This window comes from Gavia stellata, chromosome 16 (genome assembly GCF_030936135.1).
Source record: "Gavia stellata isolate bGavSte3 chromosome 16, bGavSte3.hap2, whole genome shotgun sequence".
NCBI lineage: Eukaryota > Metazoa > Chordata > Aves > Gaviiformes > Gaviidae > Gavia > Gavia stellata.
The window spans coordinates 642,344-660,555 of record NC_082609.1 but is presented as its reverse complement, the minus strand read 5'-3'; the positions used below and the strand labels follow the sequence as shown (position 1 = coordinate 660,555).

General features: G+C 54.1%; 1 protein-coding gene across 1 annotated transcript; it reads left to right on the top strand.

Moving 5' to 3' along the window:
* Window positions 1-15,514: 15,514 nt before the first annotated feature.
* POU4F3 (POU class 4 homeobox 3) lies at window positions 15,515-16,806 on the top strand. Its single transcript, XM_059825190.1, has 2 exons — window positions 15,515-15,634; window positions 15,916-16,806. The coding sequence occupies exons 1-2, from the start codon at window positions 15,515-15,517 to the stop codon at window positions 16,804-16,806; spliced, it is 1,011 nt and encodes a 336-aa protein (XP_059681173.1).
* Window positions 16,807-18,212: the final 1,406 nt, after the last annotated feature.

The following is an 18,212-nucleotide window of genomic DNA, read 5'->3' as shown; positions in this document are numbered from 1 at the left end:
TTTACCAGAAAATGAAAAATGTTTTATAAACCGTGGTGGGTTCCTTGGTCTCTTTTACAGATTTGCAGTATTGCTGGGTTATTAAAAATAGTGTGTACAAAACATGAAATTACATACATGCACATTCTAACCCCTTTGCAATTTGGTCTGAAAACTAATTTATTCTATTACTAACTTTATTCTTGGTCTTTGCTTCTTTCACTGGTTTCCGTTATTCCCTTCTCTTTCCTGTGTTGCTTTCATGAATGTAAATGTTTGTTTGGGATCCAAGTTCTTTAAAAGCCTTTTCTCTTGCATTCCCTGTTCTTACCTGTATTGTTAGTGTGCTGTGATAAGATTGTTTTGAAAACAGACTAGAAATTTTACAAGGATGGGAATTTTTTCCTTTCTTCATTGCACTCTTGTTTTCAGGAATAGGCGGAGGAGAGGAAGGAACTTGCTAGCATATTTAATAACTGTATTTGCATCGCCATCTCCCTCACGTCCCTTTGTAGTGCTGCTACTTAAATGCTTAGAACATGAACTGGCTTTTCTGGGTTGAGGAAGAGCCTCTTCATGATAAACCTGTGGCTTTTGGACATTTTCTTATTGCCAGTAATTGAACTTTAGAATCTTCCCACAGTACACTTCCCTGTCAGTAACCACCAAATAATCCTCATTCTACAAGATGCAATAAAGTTCTTTAAAGAGATGGAGTCTTGTCATGGAGCAGGAAATGTTTGGCATCAGTTCAAAGTAGTTGTTTCTTCCTACATGATCAAAATTAATTCTAGTGGCAAAAAGCAATAAAAAGAACTTGAAAGGGGGCTAGCATTTTTCTCTGTGTGTGCAAGTGGCTTTGGATTTATTTTCCTCCCCGCTGTTTCAAATATCATCCAAATGTTCCCCTATTAAAGAAGTGCTGTTTAGGGGAGTGTGACAGCTCTTCCTACAGCGATGGCTCAGAATCTTGCTGAAAGCCATTTTGAAGAAGGCAAGATGATTTAAGTAACTATTTTAACTGAACAAATACGTGAAGGTAAGTTGTTGCTATAATTATTAGGCCAAGAATCTCTCTAGTAGCTACAGGCATAGCTGTATGAAATAGAACAATAATTGTACATAGGTTTCCCGGAGATGGAAATAGGATTTTAACTTGTCTCTTGAAACGTGGGACCCAGTTCTGTCTTGTGTAGCCCACGGAGCAGGTTGTATAACGTTTTTCTGGGTCTTTATTGACGAGATCGCTGACACGAGTGCATGCTGGAAAATGGAAAAGTAAGTTTGTCTGATGTTTCTTTAAAGTTTTTTATGTATACTTCCACTGCTTTTTTCCATGATGGATCCACAATTGTGATGACCAAAATGTAAATGGATTTACTAGAGCTTTTTCTCTCTCCCCAGCATCGTTCCACAGACAGTTTCAAATTGTTGCTTGTTAATTTTCAGGTAGGTTGATCTGTGCTAGATCCCGAACGTGTGGAGCCAGATGTGGAGAACCACTGCAAGGCTGACAGCAAGGTGGGTGGGGAAAGGTCTTGTGTGTAATATAACCCGGTGCTTGACAACCACTTGGTTATGGCTACTTCTGAAGAGATACGAGTCTTTAAATGGTACTTGAACTTCCAATGGGGGGGGCCTTCTCTTCAGTGTTGGGAGATAATACAAGAATTGGTGAAAAGTATAGGCTGGAGAAACTAATCTAGGGTTTTAAAGGCTACCCTGTAGAGGGCAGAAGGATGCAGGGATCCTTCCCGAGCCGGGGTCTCCACACGTCTGCTCCCTGGGGTGCCGGCATTGCCTCAGCATCTCTCAAATTTTCTTGCCACTTGGAGGCAGGTATTTTTAATTGAAAGGTGGAAGTGTCAGAACCTAATGGTCATCTAAACTCTTTTCTTGCAAGCTGCATCTTTAGGCATCTGAGTATTTTAAGTATCTGACCTCTATTACCTAAGCGAAGATTTCACACCGCTCAGTTCAAAGGCAGAATGCTGGGTGAGGTGAGCAGAATATTGCCTTTTATCCCTTAAAACGCTGTCTCAGAGCGATTTGCAGGTACTACGCTGCATGCCACTCAGCTCCTCAATGCCTGCTTTGTTTGAAGTGATGGTTTTGCTCTGTAACAGGATGCAGTCCAGGATTTATTTTCAATAAATCTGTGGGCATCTTAAATTGACATTGGATGACTGGAGCTCAGCACTTTTTTCACTTACAAGTGGAGGGCCAGTACCGTGTTTCCCAGGTAACTGCTCTGGACCGTTTATATTTAGGAGGGCTCGGAGCAGCAGCAGCCCAGCGGCCAAGGCATCCCCACGCTCCCCGGGCTGCTCCCTAGGTTGGTTTCTGCACGCAAACACCGAGCTGCGTTTGGGGGAATGAGCTGAAGCTTTTTTTATGGGGAGAAGCAGCAGTAGTCAGGTAAGTTGAATATACAAAGAAAATATTTGCCAAATCAAGCAAGGGATTATTTTCTCTGCAATAATAATTTTTCATCACGAGGGGTCGTAACGGGACACTTCAGAGATTAGTGTGACATGTCCATGGCCAGCAAGAACTGGGCTCTCTTCAGGTGTGTGGGGTACAGAAATGCCGTGGCACAGGTGCCTGTGGCGCTGGGGCTGGTGCAGGCGCGCGGGTGGGTTCGGTAGCATCGCCGTCCGCGGGCTGCTTCCTCCCGCTCTGGAGCCCGGCCGTCCCAGCCTCCTCTGTCCCCAGGGCGGGCTGCATCTCCAGGGAGGATGAGGCACGCAGGGAAGTTTATTGGAAACCATGTAGAACAGGATTTATGTTAATCTCCAGATAAATATATTTTAAAGCAATATCTTCTGTGACCCTAGCAATGTTCATCCTGGAAATCTAATGCATTTTACTGCGATTCGTCTGCTTATTTTATTTTCAATTTGATCTTAAATGTGCTTTCACAATGGTAAACTCGGTTATGATGATACAGATTTTTATATACTGCTTCTGCACTTTTTCAATATTTTCTGCTTGCTGTCTTGCTTTTAACCCTAGTATAAATTGAAAGATTTTATAAACTTATTCAGCTATGTTCTTGCAGCTTTCATATGACCTGAAAATTGTATAAATAGAAAAGGCTGATGTTGTGTGTTTTAAACTTGTGATTGCATGAATATTGCATGCATGAGGCAGGATCGTTTTGGCACTCTACAAGGAATGATCATTTCCACTCTGGCCGCGTCTCAAAAGTGGCATCCATTTACAAGGCTTGGGTCCCTTGCGTGGGGACGGGGAGGTCTGTGTTTACTTCGGTTCAGTAATGTCTTTGCCATAAGAGATATTCCACGTGGATACATGTGACATGCAGCGAGCTGCACGTTAGTGCTTGGCCTCGGGGGGTGACGGTGACGTCTGGCCCTGCCGTGCTGTGTTAAATGGTATTGGTGTGTGATGCGGGCAGCGCTGAAGCAGACTTTTACTGCTCTTGCTCCTGCTTTGCACGTGCCACGTAAACAAACCGTGGGGTTTCACTACAAAATACATCAACCAAAGGGCAGAAACTGTTCGGGTGAACCGCAAAGGTGCAGCGAGAGCAGTTTCTGCTCTTGAAGGTGGCGTTTACGCTCCGCTGAGAAAACCTGCCCTGGTTCACCAGCCGCGGCCCCTGAAACTGCCGCTGCTCTCTGGGCATTTGGGAGGCATTTGGCTCTGGTCCGGGCGGGCTGCGGCACTGGGATGGGTCCAGTGTCCCCTCCGCCCTGCCAGGCTGAGGGAGAGCGGCCTGAGCGACTGCGGTCGGCAGCACCCGCGCTGGCGCTCTGCTGGGGAGCGGGCTGAGAAGGGGGATCCCTTAGGGACGGTGTGTGAGTGCGGGGACGAGCCGGGTGTCCAAACCCGGGGAGCAAAGGGCAACCGGACCTGGGGGACCGAGGGATTTCCTCAGCCATGTTCTGTGTCACCACAGTCGGGTCAAATGGCAGAATCGCGTACAGCCCCAAGTGCCCTGCTTCACCTGGGTCTTCCCCCTTCTTCCCACAAAAGAAAAACAAGAGGTTTTTTGCTACTTCTTTAGGGCATCTGGCAAATACACTTTTTGTCAGAAACAGCTTTTAGATTTGAACTTCAGAAAACATTTTATCTGGTCAGTATAGCCCAGCCCAAAGGCAGGCTGTAACGGAGTTGGTGTCGCCGCTCTCGGTGCATCCAGCTGTGGTGGAGGCAAGTGACAAAGGCCAGAGAGGAAAACCCCGCAGAGGCGGCGCTGACCTGACCCCCGGCAGAGACAAGGGCAGTGACCCCCCAGCAGCGCCGGCAGTCACCCCCGTGCCAGCCCCGGGGCGCGCGGCCGCAGGCAGCGGCTGATCTGGGGACATGCGTGTCTGTCAAGGTCGCGATTCCTCCAGGAGAGGTTGATTCAGTTGGGTGCTGTAAGGGCTCTCACTGACGGATGGCACACAGGCTTCAGAATTGCCATGTCTGCAAGTGCTCGAGAGGGAAAAACGTGTGTCCCGGACCCCGGGGAAAACCCCTGCCTGCGACAGGGAGGTGTGGGGAGGAGCCCCAGAGCTGGGGAGGCACCAGCGTCACCCCCCAGCTCAGGGGTTTCACTGCTGTGTTGTTATCCATCTTATCTTTTAGGAGTTGAACCCCTTTCGTACTTTGTCTTGCTGTGCCTTGATCATGTCGGTGCGGCACCACTGAGAGCACTGCACTCAATGACGTTTTAGAGTTAATTATAGCCTAGTCTGCGCATCTTGCACTGATAACCTTAAAGCACTTCTGCTCTGTGATTTATTTAAATGCTAATAAATTATACATTTCTGGCACTTTAGTAATTCATGTGAAAATTATTTGGAGTCAACTCAACATAACGTACCTCTGTGTGCTCTCTAGTGGCTAAAGATATGTCAGACAACAATTTCATCCACTCTTCGCTTTTTAACATGACTTTGGGTTATCTGTGGGTCAAAGAAGAGTGAGGAGGACTTCTTGAACAAGCACACTTCCGACTGTTATGTCCCTATTATGAAAGAGGGAGTTAAGCCTAAATCAGGATAAAAGTATATGTGACTGCAAGCGTATCTGGGCAAATAACAAAGTATTTTCAGGCTGTATTTGTAAGCAGTGGAAGCTTTGATATCAGCATGTGGAGATTGATGTGACAGAGAGAAAAGTAATGAGACTTGTTAATTTAACTACAAAATACATTCATGTCTGAGGTTTGCCTATGGTGGAAGGAGCGGATTCTTACAGATTTACACTGCCTCAAAACTGTTTGATTGTTCATTTGGGGAAAAGCCTAATAAAGGGCTGCAAAACTTGATGCCACGAGCTTTAGGGCGCTGTGCTTGCCTGAGCCAGGGGAGGAAAGACCTCCAGAACACAACGCGTGTGACTTCACATAGTAAAATCTGCAAAGCTGCGCAGAACCGGCTGCAGAGCTTTGCACTGTGTCTGAGCCAGCCCAGCCGCCGCAGCGAGCAGCCTCGCACCATCGCGGGCAGTTTTGCAGAGCAGAGCGAAGGCTCTCCCCTTCCTCTGCCGGGCGATGCTCCTGCCGCAAATCCTCGCCAACGGCCACACTGCCTTCCAGTTCCTCTCAAAGCCTGCAGAGCTCTGGGTGGGAGAGAGCCCTCTCTGCCCTGGAGAAAGAGCTGGCGCAATGCGTAAAGAGCATCAGGAACAGAGTATTGCTCCGACCAGTGCGAAACCATTGTCCAGTGTCCTCCGTAAGCAGAGTTGTAATCTTTAAACCCCCTTCCTGAGCAAGCCTAATTTCATGACAAATTCCTGTGTAGCTGTTGACACGGCACCTTTTGGGACGCTGTTAGGAGCAGGGACCTGTAACCTGTCTCAGGCAGCCCCATCGGGTCGGGAGAGCGGCCCCGGCCACGGGAGGGGGGCTGGCTGCGGGGGCACGGGACGAGGGTGCTGTTGCTGTGCTGAACCTGCTTTCAGACAGGGTGCAAGCTCCTGTCCCTGCCTGCATCCGAACAGGGCTGCATATCACCCTCGGCTTGCTCCTCATGCTGCTGTGGCTCAGGGACTGACTTTAAATAGTTCCCTCCGTTGTCTGAGCTCTCACTGGCTTTGGGACGAGGCAGCACCTTCCCTGCAACGTCTGCACCCCTTGGGTCGCCCGTCTCGGGCAAAACCCAAGTATAAATATCTCCTGGACATCTCACATTTTGTGAGGCAACATAAACCTTTCCACTGCAGGCGGCACGGTGGCACCACCGAGTCAGGAGCCTGTGCTGAGTTACACCAATGCGGGGTTGGTGCTGGGTAGAACCGTGTCGCTGGATGCGGCTGAGCGCTGGGTTAGGAGCCAAGCAGGGTGTTCCTTCGGGAATGCTCCCCAGGGATTTCTCTAATGCTTTTCATACATAAACTTTTTGCTACCTTGGAAATGTTTCTTGCCTATAGGGCTTCTAACCAGGATGCTTGTAGCTAAATGTAAAGCAGGTTAGGAAGTTGAGATTTTCTTCTCCTGATCACAACAAGGTGTCTTGCTGTGCCTGAGAGGTGAAAAACTGCAAGAAGCAGAGATGTCACACTGAAGGCATGCAGTGCTGCTAAAACACCACGTAACGCGTGCAGCCGGTGAGCATCTGCCGTGGCAAAGGGCACTCGGAGGTGTGTGGACAGCTGGCACTGCGCGGCCCCACGTCCTCTTTGCTGGGAGCCACAGGAACCCGCGGCCTGTCGGCACTGGCACCGACGTGGGCTCACGTGGGCACGTCGCTGATGGCACGCCCGCTCTGGCAGTGACTGTTTGTTTTCCCCAAGCTCGGATGCAGCAGTCGGTGTGACTTCTTCAGTTGAACCCAAAAAAATTTTACCTTGGAAGGGATGAGTTTAACGTCAGGTGACAGGACTTCTCCCCACCCCCCTTTGATTGTTACACTTTAATTTCAAATTTTAATGAAGACTTCAGGGAGCATTAATGTAATGGGGATGTGAAGGCAGCACAAAGCTGAATCACTTTACAGAGCCACAGGGCGCAGCAGGACCCAAGAGCATCCCGACGTCCGTGCTCCCTGCAGCTCCCCGTCACCTTCCGGGGTGCAGACCCTGAGAGACCGCCTCCCTGGAACAGCCCCAAACCCCCCATGCAGGGTCCCCTGGTGCCTCACCAAATTGGAACGCATTCCAAATGAATCCCAAGGCAGATGCGACGGAAAATTGTTAGAGCACCTGAGGTGGGAAAATTCTGGGTTCAGTTACTAAACTGGTAATCAGCTTGTTCGGGGATCCTGGGAGGGAAGGGCTTTATCTGTTGCAACTACAGCTGTAGCGCCAGGATTTAAGAGCTTGACCACCTTCTTGGGGTAGTTTTAAGATGCAGCGGCTCTAACAGAATTTTGAACAGTGTTGTATGTGTAGAGGAGAGATTTTGTGCTATGGGAAAGTCTTAAAATCCCTTTGATTTGGAAAAAATTTTTGGAAATTTCTTGGCAAAATTTTTTTTCTAAATCTTTATTCCAGTTCAAATGTGGAAAACTATATGTATTTACTCTTACTGGTTTATGGGTGATGACCTAAGTATGGTAAATACAAGAAAAACAGCTATGTTGGGGGCAACGTGTGAGGATACTGAACTGCTTTCCCTGCACTGTTTGAGTGTAAGAGTTTTCTTACTGTTGCGCTTTGCTGGGCAGTGTAGGGTCACGGCTGCTTCTGCTCCACATGCTCTGTGCTCCGTTGCTTGGCTGTGGAGGCAAAGGCCCCTGGCTGAATTAGACGGAGGATGTTTAAGAGTCTCTGCTTAAATGCATGCTGAACAGTCCTCGCTCTGCTCTTGTTCAAGCAATAAACAATTTCACAGCAACCAAAAAAATAGCTTTGGGCCACTCGATTCTGGCAAAGCAAGAGGATTCTAAGCCCTTTTTTGGCTACGTAATCTTTGCCCCTTTGAAGGAAATATATTTTTAATTTTGTTTAACATTTCAAGCTCTGGTTTGAAAGCAACTTGTTCTCTAATTATGCTTTGATTTTTTTTAAATATTTTTTTCTAAACAAAGCCATTAATTTTTAAGTGTGTTCTGTTAGGCGAATGTCTAAACAGCAACATTTTTGTAGGTTCAATTCATTTCATTCGTCCAGATAAAGGCCCAGCATGAGCAGTCAGCCCTAAAACCTGTCTACAGTTTCCCCTCCTCCCGCTGTCGGGCATCCGCAGCGCGGTGCGGTCCCCAGGACCCAGCAGTGAGCCCGCTGACCTCTAACCGCGGCGCAAAGCACCAGAAGTGCCAAATGCAGGTTTTGTTCAAATACTCGGTCTCTGTTTCGGGCCTGAGCAGCTGAATCCTGGTTCTTCCTTTTTCCTTCAGTCGCATTTTTGTTTTCCTTGTCTCATTCCCTTAATTTTCCCTGGGAAGGGCTGACTCCCAAGGCCTGGAAGCCAGCCGGGCAGCTCCCCACAGCTTCTTCACCGGAGTTCGGTCCAGCCTGCAGCTGATGTTGAGCTGGAGAGTATCTCAGCTCAATGTTGTAGCAATGGATGGATGGCGTTAAAAAGTAGCAGCGATCCTGGATTCCTGATGGAGAAATGTGCAAACTAAGGGCAAGACTTGGGGGGCAGTCAGGTAAAACATATTGACGTTATTCTTTCTCCATCCTCCCCAAGATTGCCCTGACAAAGATACAGCTGTTTGACTTGTTGATTAGCAAAAACATTAGCAGACCTACTGTTTCAGGACATGAATAATTAATGTTTGTTCCTCATTAATTTCTTGTGGAACAGAGTCGTGTTAGACTACATTTAGATGTATTTCTAGAATTAGGAGCAAATATAACAAGAAAGAGATGCCTGACAGATAAGTGCTCTGCTCCACACACCACCGCCCCGGAAAATATTGTCATGTTGCTCCTATTGTCTCCATCAGGAACAGATCGGGTTTATTTTTAACGGGCACCGATGCGTCCTTTGTTACAATTTTAATTTCAGGGAATGATACAAGACACAAGTTCTATAATTCATGCACATTACAAACGAGTACAAGGAAGACCTCCCAGTTAGCATGAACTGTCTGGCATCTTGCATTCCTGGGTCCTCAAATCAAAACCTTGTTTACTGAAAAATTCAAAAATAAGATTGCATCAGCTTTCCAAACACTACTGCTGGAAGACAGGCTGTTTGTTCTGCCTCCATTAAGCAAGCATTTCAATGCAGCAGTGGAGCTTTGGCACTTCTAATTTTCTAATATGATTTTCTAATACTAAAGGCTTTTTTAGTTTTGATCTGGGATTTATACTCACAAACACCCACTCAGCCTTCTGGAGCCACCCGTGCCCACGGTCTGTGACCAGTAACATGCCCAAGACTTTGCTCCTCAAGAGCTCCTCTTGTATGCAACCAGCAAGACTTCGTTTTGTTTTTTAATTACAGAAGGTGAGAGCGGGCACTTATAATTTAATCTGAAGCAGTGCGCAAGCCCTTTCCTCCCCTTGGAAGGAAGTTTGGCACCCAGATCTACAACCGGTACAGAAACCGTGTGGTCACCACCATCCACACGGGGACTCGTGGGGAGGTCTGGGACGTCCAGGGGACACCGTGCAGAGCCAGGGCATGAAGCCACCCCGGCTGGACAGGAAAGCCCGTGCTTGGAGCACAGCGTACTGATCCTCCGGTGACGATGGCAGAGCTGCACAGCTCAGGAACGCTTGCTACCAGAGCAGGTCGGTAATGCTGATGAGACAAGTACTTACTGGAAACTTTTCGTTGCTCTTGCCTCAATGAAATGCCATGCTTTTATTGTTCTCTCAAATCCCTGTAAGGAGGAGTAATCTGGCAGTCACAGGATGGTTAAGAGATGGTGTCTGCAGTCATGTAACTATGTACATTGCCCTTTTCTGACTTCTAATTTATTGTCATTATTCTCTTCCAGGCTCCAGCAATTTTCAGGGTAAGCAGTCTGTCAGTGAAAGCTGCATGTCCTGCTGCAGGTTCGCATTACTTCACTGAAGGGCCTTTTCCCTGGGTGGGTGCTGGGAGTCAGCTCCGAACCCACTCTGCCACGTGGCAGACGCCTGGGTGCACCCTGCCCTGCGTGCACCGCGTGCTCCAGCCCCCGGGAGAGCGCAGGCACCGTCCCCCATCCCTCACCACCCCGGTCCTCACGGGCAGCGCAGCTCCCCAGACCCACGGCTCCGGGTTTTCAACCACTTCTCCGAAAGAAAAATGCCGGCACCAGCAGCAACCTTTATTTCCCTGGGTTGTGCCAGGTTGGTCAGACCAACTCTGGCTGCACTGGGCTGTACATCGAACGCTCGCTGCAAATTTTTGGTTGTGTTTACTGTCGGCGTGCAGCTCAGTGATTGGAGCTGCGGGGCTTTACCAGGTGCTGTGGGACGTGCTGCTGAGTGCCGGCTGGCTCTAGCTTTGGTTTCACAGCTCGTCTTTGTGACTGTCGGAGACGTGCACCTTGGGCTCACCCCTGCAGCAGCAGGTGGGAACATCCCTCTGGCAGCTCCACGGTTCTTCCCGTCTCCAAGTTCATCCCTGCCCGCTGGGCTGTGGCGACCCTCGGCAAGCTGCTGAGCCGCCCAGCGCCTGGCCCCTTTGCACGGGGAGATGGCTCAGGAGCAGTGGAAAATGTGCTTTTGCCTTAAACTGCCTGTAAGATCTCCCTGCTGCAGGACCTGGCTGAGGATCTCTGCTGAGTGGCACCTTTGCAGCGATGCCATTTGCAGCTTTTCTCTCTGAAATAGTTTCTGTCCCACCCCCACCTGTATGAAAAGCTTCCCAGAATGACAATGGTCCTTCCCTGGCCCCTCGCTTTAACCCTTCCAGTCCTTCTTCAAAACGCCCTTACAGCACCTTCCCTTCTCTGCAGCCTTCTCTTCTGGGTCAGGCCCCAGCTGACCTCTCGCTGTACCCACACCAAGGTGCAGTTATAACGCCGGTGCAGTCCTGCCTCTCTGTTTAACCCCGTTACTTTCAGCCCTGCGGAGGAATGGGCTGCTCTAAAACCCGAGTGCTCTGGGTGACACTCTATCGCCTCGGAGACTTCCTTGCTGTCAGACCCCTCTCCTTTGAAAGCCTGACACGGTGCGGCCCCGCTACTGAGCCGGGCAGCTCCTGTAACTTAGCAACTTTCTTTTTGCTTTGTTAAGTTGGGCTCTTCAATCTCCTTAATGAATAAGAGAATCAAGCCAGGTAATTGATGCTTGGCCGTTTAGCTGATGAATAATTGACTGTCTGGGTAATCCTAGATATTTCCTCGATCAGATTGTGCAGTGGAACAGCCGTATCGTACTGGGTGCAGCGTGGCTCCCGCTTCTAGGGCACTAGAAATGCGCTGTGTAAACCCAGGTTCTGCAGGAACCTCCCAAAGTCAGCGCTCGTCACTCTTCACACAGCATCAGGCGTTTTGTGATAACAGGCTGCACCTCAGCAACGGAACTTGTTTTATCACGTGAAATCTTGAGTCAGGTCTGAAAAACGTGACTTCTTTTCAGACGCACAGTGAAGACAAGTGCGAGGGTGTGACAACGCAACCCTCCCAGGACTCGGGGTGGGCAGGGTAGGGCAGCAAAGGCTCCAAGGCAGGAGACAGAAAGCAGGTAGGCATGGCTGTGTTCCCCCAGCAAGGACAAGGGAAGTATCTTTGTGTTAGCTATGCGTGTTTTATAGCCTTCTCGCAGATCTTGAAAGGTAAAGTACTGCAGTAGTCTACCTCAGAAGAGCCAGATTTGCAGGAAATTATGTGGTTGTTTTAAATAGCAATTGAAGAAAATTTAATGGCACAAGTTGTGTTGGCTTTGTGACTGTAATAGTGCTGCCTACAGCCCATTGTAGAGAGGATATTAGCATGAATTGTGTGATTAATAACACATGTTTATATTCCAAACTTCCCATCAGTCCTGTGTAAGCATTTACTATATGATTTTTAAACTAAATTGAACGAATACAACGAAACCAAGAGCCTATTGACAACACTCTGATGGGCTTTGAACTAAATTCTAAATACGATCAGAATATTTTTATATATTAGGAAAATGGAGAGCAATCTTTGAATGATGACAAAGAATAAAAGAGCACACACTTTTAATCTGACTTTTACCTTCAGATTTTCAATGAGTCACTAGTGATGTTTCATCAGGGTATGGGTTTGGTGGGTTTTTTTCTTCCAGAAATACTATTAATTATTTACTAGTATGTGAATGATCTCTGAAATCTATTGCAGTGACACCTTTGAGTCTGCAGACAGTTTCTGATGGCAAACCATCTGGGCTCTTTTAACTTGTTATTTTTTATCCTTTGGACTTCTCTCCTCTGTTTGTAAGGTGTAACGTCAGTAGACAGGGCCAGGAGCATCAATATTTTACAGCTTTAATTAAGGGGAGCTCAGCAGCTAGATTACCCAGTCTGGTTTCTTTCAAAGCGGCTGCCTTCAGGAGGGAAGGAAAAGACTGTGCTTAAACCAGGCGGCCAGGAAAGGTGTTCCTGGGGTGGGCTGTGGCTGAAGACAGCTCTGAGCTGTGACATGAGCCCCTGGCCGAGCTCTGTATCCAAACGTGTGACGCTTGATTGCAGCGCATCCTCCAAACAGCACGTGCAGTTTCACACGGGAATGGGGGAAGGAGGTGTTTGAGGGCTCTGACATCTCCTCCTTGCTTGAAAGGGAAGGAAGCAACAGCAGAAAGATGGAAAAAAAAAAAAAAAAAAAAAAGGCCAGCCCAGTGCAAATGCTCTCAGAGCCGGGGCTGGGGAGACGTGCTCTGAGGAGGAGGCACTACCTCAGGCTTTATACCCAGCTTTCCATTTGCATCCTCTTATTTATTTACATTAACCAGACAGCACTAAATAAAGGGAAGATTAAAAACAAAGCAAAGGCCTGAAATTTATCCCTCTATTAATTACTTCCAACACAGCAGGACTGCCTATAAATATGGTGCCACTTTAGATAAAACTTTCATGCAGCTATTTAGGCCCTCTGAAATATAAATGATTTCCTTTAAATTTTTTATCATAAATCAGGGCACGGAGCTTTGCAACAAGGCGCCGGTTCCCCCCCTCGATGGGAGGAAGCCGCTTTGCCAGCTCGCTGCTCCGCGCCTCTCGCAGCCCGATCCCCGCGCCCCTCCCCCGGCTGCGCGCCCCGGGCGGGGAGCGCCGGTGCGGGGCAGCCGCGGGTGCGGGACACCCCGCGCATCCCGCGCCCCCGCGCATCCCCCGCCCCGCGCGGCCCCGCGGCGGGCGCTGTCCGCGGTGCTAGTGCCGCGGCGGCCCCGAGCGCCCGGCGCTGCCCGGAGCCCCCGCGCTGCCCGTCCGGCCCCGCTCCCGCCCCCCCCGAGCCCCGACCCGGGAACGGGGAGCGCCGCGCCTCAGCCCGGCCGCGCTGCCGGCGGCCGCCCCCCGTTTCGGGCCGGGCCGACCCACGGTGCGCGGGGGCTCCCGGCGGGGAGCGCTCGCTCAGCGCTGCGCTGCGGGACCGGCGGGTGAAACCTCCCCCAGGCGCCGTTACCGCGCAGCCGGGCTCGCCGCCCGCGACCCCGCTCCGCCGTGCCGAGCCCGCGCGGGGGCCCGGCTCATCGCAGGAGCCGCTGCTGCCAGGGACACGTACTTCCTCGGCAGCCTTTCTCGGCCCCGTGTCCCGTCAGCCCGGGCTGCGCTCCCGCATCCTCCGGGGAGAGAACAGCTCTCTGAACACGCGCAGCAGACGGCGAATCTTTCTTCTCGGAGCGAATTAGAAACCAGGCTACTTCTTGCCGTTTAGCCTGCGTTTTCACCTGCTTTGAGATACCGGGGCAAGATGTGGCCAGCCCCTTTGGTGTGTGCGTGCTTCCTAACTGAAAGGCGTTTCGCCACAGAAGTAGTTCCTCTTCTTTCCTCTGGCCATCACACCAAAGCCAATACGTTGGTCAGGACGCCAAGACAGCAGCCCCTTTGGCCCCTGGTCTTGAGCCCTATGAGCCCTATTAAGGCTCATAAAACTCTTGGAAACTTTATATCTAGGAGTAGACTTTATTTTTAAGAACTTCAAATTTCACACTTGCAAAATGCTTACGTTCCTGGACCATCAAAGCCTGAAGGTGTGTGAAGATGAGGAGAAAGCAAAAACAAAACAGCAGCTCAATAGTAGAATTACGCCAACTTCTCGATGGGATCGTTGTTTGTCTGTTTCCTCGTACTGAGTGAAGGATCAGATGTTTCCAGCCCGTAATGTGTATGTGAGTGTGACACGGCTCTGATTCACGAGCCAGCTTACAGGGCCTTAACTCGCTCAACAGCTCTCAGTTTCCTTTACTCTCTTGTACTTGAGAATCTGTTTTACAGGACTTAGGAATGGGTGGGAGAGAGAGAGTCTGTGTCTGTGTGTCTGTGCGTGTCTGCAGAGTCATTTCAGCCGCCAAGGGAAGGGCAGCACCTGTACGACACAGATCCACCTCCGCGCCCGAAGTTGTGGCCCTGGTCAGGGGTCTTAGAGCCTCTCTGGAACTTGAAGCTGCAGCGCAGACATTTAAGAAGCCCCGTACTCGGCCCAGACAGATAGATTTCTCACCATTTCCTATGAAAACAAATTCCTCGGTGGAAATACTTCCTCTTCCCGGCCCGCCTGCCCATGCAGGTACCGCAGACCCTGGGCCTGGCCCTGCCGCTTGGCTTCCAGTGGGGGACTTGCCTGAGTGCCAAGTGCAGGACGGGTCCCTGAGGGACAATCGATGTGGGCATCTGAGGGGACTGGGTGCCAGAGGAGGGGTGCTGCGCAGGCCGAACCCCAGCTGGTGATGGCCGAGCACTTGGAGCGCTGCCTGTGTCCCACTGGCTGGGGCAGTGCGCTGCGTACCAGGGCAGGGCCGCAGGGTTTCGCTCAGTCGTGCAGGGTCCGCACAAGCCGTTTTCCCCGGGACGCACTGTGCCTCGCTTGGTTTACCCCTCCGGCCTGTGAACGAGCGGCATCAGTCCCCGGGCTTGGGGCAGAGGAGCCTTTCTGCGGGGGGCTGCGGGGCAGATTGCTGGTGACAGGCAAGTGGCAGCAGGTGCCTGGGCAGGGATGGACCCTCCGGTCCAAACTTCAGCCCGCGGGCGTTACCCGCGGAGAAACGCCCCCTCCTCTCCCCCCTTCCCTCGGGACCCGCCGCTGCTCGCCGGCCGAGCGCCGGGCAGGATTCGAGCAGGGGGCACGGCCGGGGCTGCGCGGGGGCCCAGCGAGGCGATGCCCGGCCCGGCCGGGGGCTGCGGGTGGCTCCCGGCCCCGGCCCCGCGCCGGCAGCCGGCCGGCCCCGACGGCGCGTCCGGCCGCCCCGAGCGCGGTGCCGGCGGGCGGCGCGGGGCCCGGGGGGCCCGGGGGGCCCGGGGGGGCCGGGGGGGCCGGGGGGGCCTGCTGCCCGTGCCCTGCCCGCCGGCTGCCCGCGCTGCCCTCGGCTCCCCGCGGCGCAGCACGCCTGCGCGGGGCCCGGTGCTGGCAGGCGGCGTGTAAGATGAGCGAGGAAGCGGGCGGCGGGGGGGGCGAGCGGGCGCGCAGGGGACGCTCTGCCATCGAAAATCGCTCACTTGGGCAGTGGCGAGCCAGAGAGACAACCCCGAGCCGATGTCAGGGGCTGCCTGCCTGCGAGGCGCGCGACGATGATGGCCATGAACGCCAAGCAGCCGTTCGCCACGCACGCCGCCCTCCAGGAGCCCAAGTTCTCCAGCCTGCACTCCGGCGCGGAGGCGATGCGCAGAGTTTGCCTCCCGGCCCCGCAGGTATGTAGCTGAAGCGTAATTACCGCTTTAAGGCACGTTTTCTGACAGGCACCGGCTTAATGTTTTTTTCATGTCGCCAGAACAATCGCGCGTCTCGGAACCGCGCTCCCCCCTCTCCCGCTCCCGCCTCTGATCCGCACGTCTGCGCGAGCGGGGCTGCTGCCTTCGTATTAATTTTTATGACCTGAGCTCCGAGGAGGAACCGCGGTGCCGGGGCAGGTTTTTCATCCGGCGATGACACTATTCCCCACTGACTCCACCATGCGCGTTCTTGCTCGCAGCTGCAGGGCAATATATTCGGGAGCTTCGATGAGAGCCTGCTGGCCCGCGCGGAGGCTCTGGCGGCCGTCGACATCGTCCCCCACGCCAAGGGCCACCACCACCCCTTCAAGCCGGACGCCGCCTACCACGCCATGAGCGGCCTCCCCTGCGCCGCCGCCGCGCTCCCGCACCCCGCCGCGCTCGCCGCCGCCCACCCGCACCCGCACCCGCACCCGCTCCCGCACCCGCACCCGGCGCTGGACGGCGGCGACCTGCTGGAGCACCTCTCGCCCTCGCTGGCCGTCGGCGGGCTGCCCGAGCCCCCCGCCCTGCCCGCGCCGCTGCCGCCGCACCCGCTGGCCGCCGCGGGCCCCCTGGCCGTGGGCGTGGGCCCCCCGGGGGGCCCGGCGCCGCCGCCCGCCGCGCCCGAGGCGGAGTCGGACCCGCGGGAGCTGGAGGCCTTCGCCGAGCGCTTCAAGCAGCGGCGGGTGCGGCTGGGGGTGACCCAGGCCGACGTGGGGGCGGCGCTGGCGGCGCTGAAGCTGCCGGGCGTGGGCTCGCTCAGCCAGAGCACGATCTGCCGCTTCGAGTCGCTGACGCTGTCGCACAACAACATGACGGCGCTGCGGCCGGTGCTGCAGGCCTGGCTGGAGGGCGCCGAGGCCGCGCACCGCGACCGCGCCGCCGGCCCCGAGCTGCTGGCCGGCGCCGAGCGCAAGCGCAAGCGGACCTCGATCGCCGCGCCCGAGAAGCGCTCGCTGGAGGCCTACTTCGCGCTGCAGCCGCGGCCCTCCTCCGAGAAGATCGCCGCCATCGCCGAGAAGCTGGACCTCAAGAAGAACGTGGTGCGCGTCTGGTTCTGCAACCAGCGCCAGAAGCAGAAGCGCATGAAGTACTCGGCGGTGCACTGACGGCCCGGCCCCGGCCCCGGCCCCGGCCCCCGCCCCGGCCGCCCCGACGGCGCGGCCCCGCCGGACAGCGGGACGGGACGGCCCCGAGCCCCTCCGCCCCGCCGAGGCGTCCCGGCTCCGCTGCCCGCGGCGCCAGCCCGCCCGCCCCGGGACCGGAGCCGAGCGCGGCGGCAGGCGGCGGGGCCGCGGGCTTTCCGCCGTTTCCCGGACTCCGTTCCGCGACGGGAAGAGTCGCTCTGGGGGCGCGCCCCGGGCGGAGCCGCCGGGCGCCCCGGGGCCGGGCCGGGCTCTCCCGGCCGAGCTGCCGCGCCGGGCTCCGTCCCGCTCCCCTCCGTCGGTCCGTCGGCCCCCCCGCCCCGTCCCGCCGCGCAGAGCTCCGGGCGAGCGCCGCTCCCCACCCCACTCTGGAATAAAGCTTTATTTTTCAACCCGAAGGGACGTGTCTTTCCGCGCCGCCCCGCGCCGGCAGCACCGAGGGAAATACTTGGGAGCGCAAAACCAACGAAAAGCCTTCGGCGGGGCGTCCCCCCCGGGAAACGGGACGAGGCTTCGCCCCGCCGGGCTCCCGTGGTGCCATCGGCGCCGCAGCCCCGGCCCCGGCCCCGCTCCGCGCCCGCGGACAGCCGCGGAGGGTGACCCGGCCGCCGCCGCCCCCCCCCGCGGGCCCCGCTGCGCGCCGGGGCGCGTCCCGCCCGTCGGGTGGAAACAAAAAAATCCCCCCAACGAAACCTATCGCGGGTTCATTTCTCATGCTGTTGAAAAGGGGAAAAGGCTTTTATTTACGATTCCCAGAAGCACCTTAACGATTAAAAATTAATGATCGAAGCGCGAGCCTCCCCTGAATATTCCACTTCAGCATCTCAATGAGTGACAAACATCAAACCTGAGAACCGGGTCTCCCCCTCTCCCCCCATTAGGGAAGAACCTTACAAATTCAGCCTTTTAATTGCAGCTCTCCGGGAAGCCAGAAGGCTCCCTCGCTCCGGGTTCTTCCAATCAGCCCCAATGATTTTCCCCCAATCAAATGTCCTTTAATAATAAATGCCCTTATGCCATTACATTATATTGTGGGTTCTGAAAATTTAAAATACGGGTGATGCAATATTAATCGCCTACCGCAGTATAAAAGGGGCAGAAGGCAACTCAGGCGGCATCCTTCCCCCGCTGCCCGCTCGGACTCCGGCAGATGCCCCCGGCGGCACGGCTCCCGGTGCCGCCGGGCGCGGGGCCTTCGGGCGGGTGTTTCTACACGAACAAGACAGGTAAGAGCCGCTCGTCTCTCCCCTCGGCCCCGTGCGTGGTTGGGAGCGTCGCCCGCCGCCTCCCCCGGGGGCCGCGGCCGCTCCGCGCTCCTCCGCCCGGCCCCGGCTCGGGCTGGGGACCGGCCCCGGCGGCCGTCGGGGCGC

Coding starts and splice junctions, on each gene's coding strand:
- POU4F3 (XM_059825190.1), top strand. CDS start 15,515: ATGATGGCCATGAACGCCAAGCAGCCGTTCGCCACGCACGCCGCCCTC. Junction 15,635..15,915: donor TTTGCCTCCCGGCCCCGCAG/GTATGTAGCTGA, acceptor TCTTGCTCGCAG/CTGCAGGGCAATATATTCGG.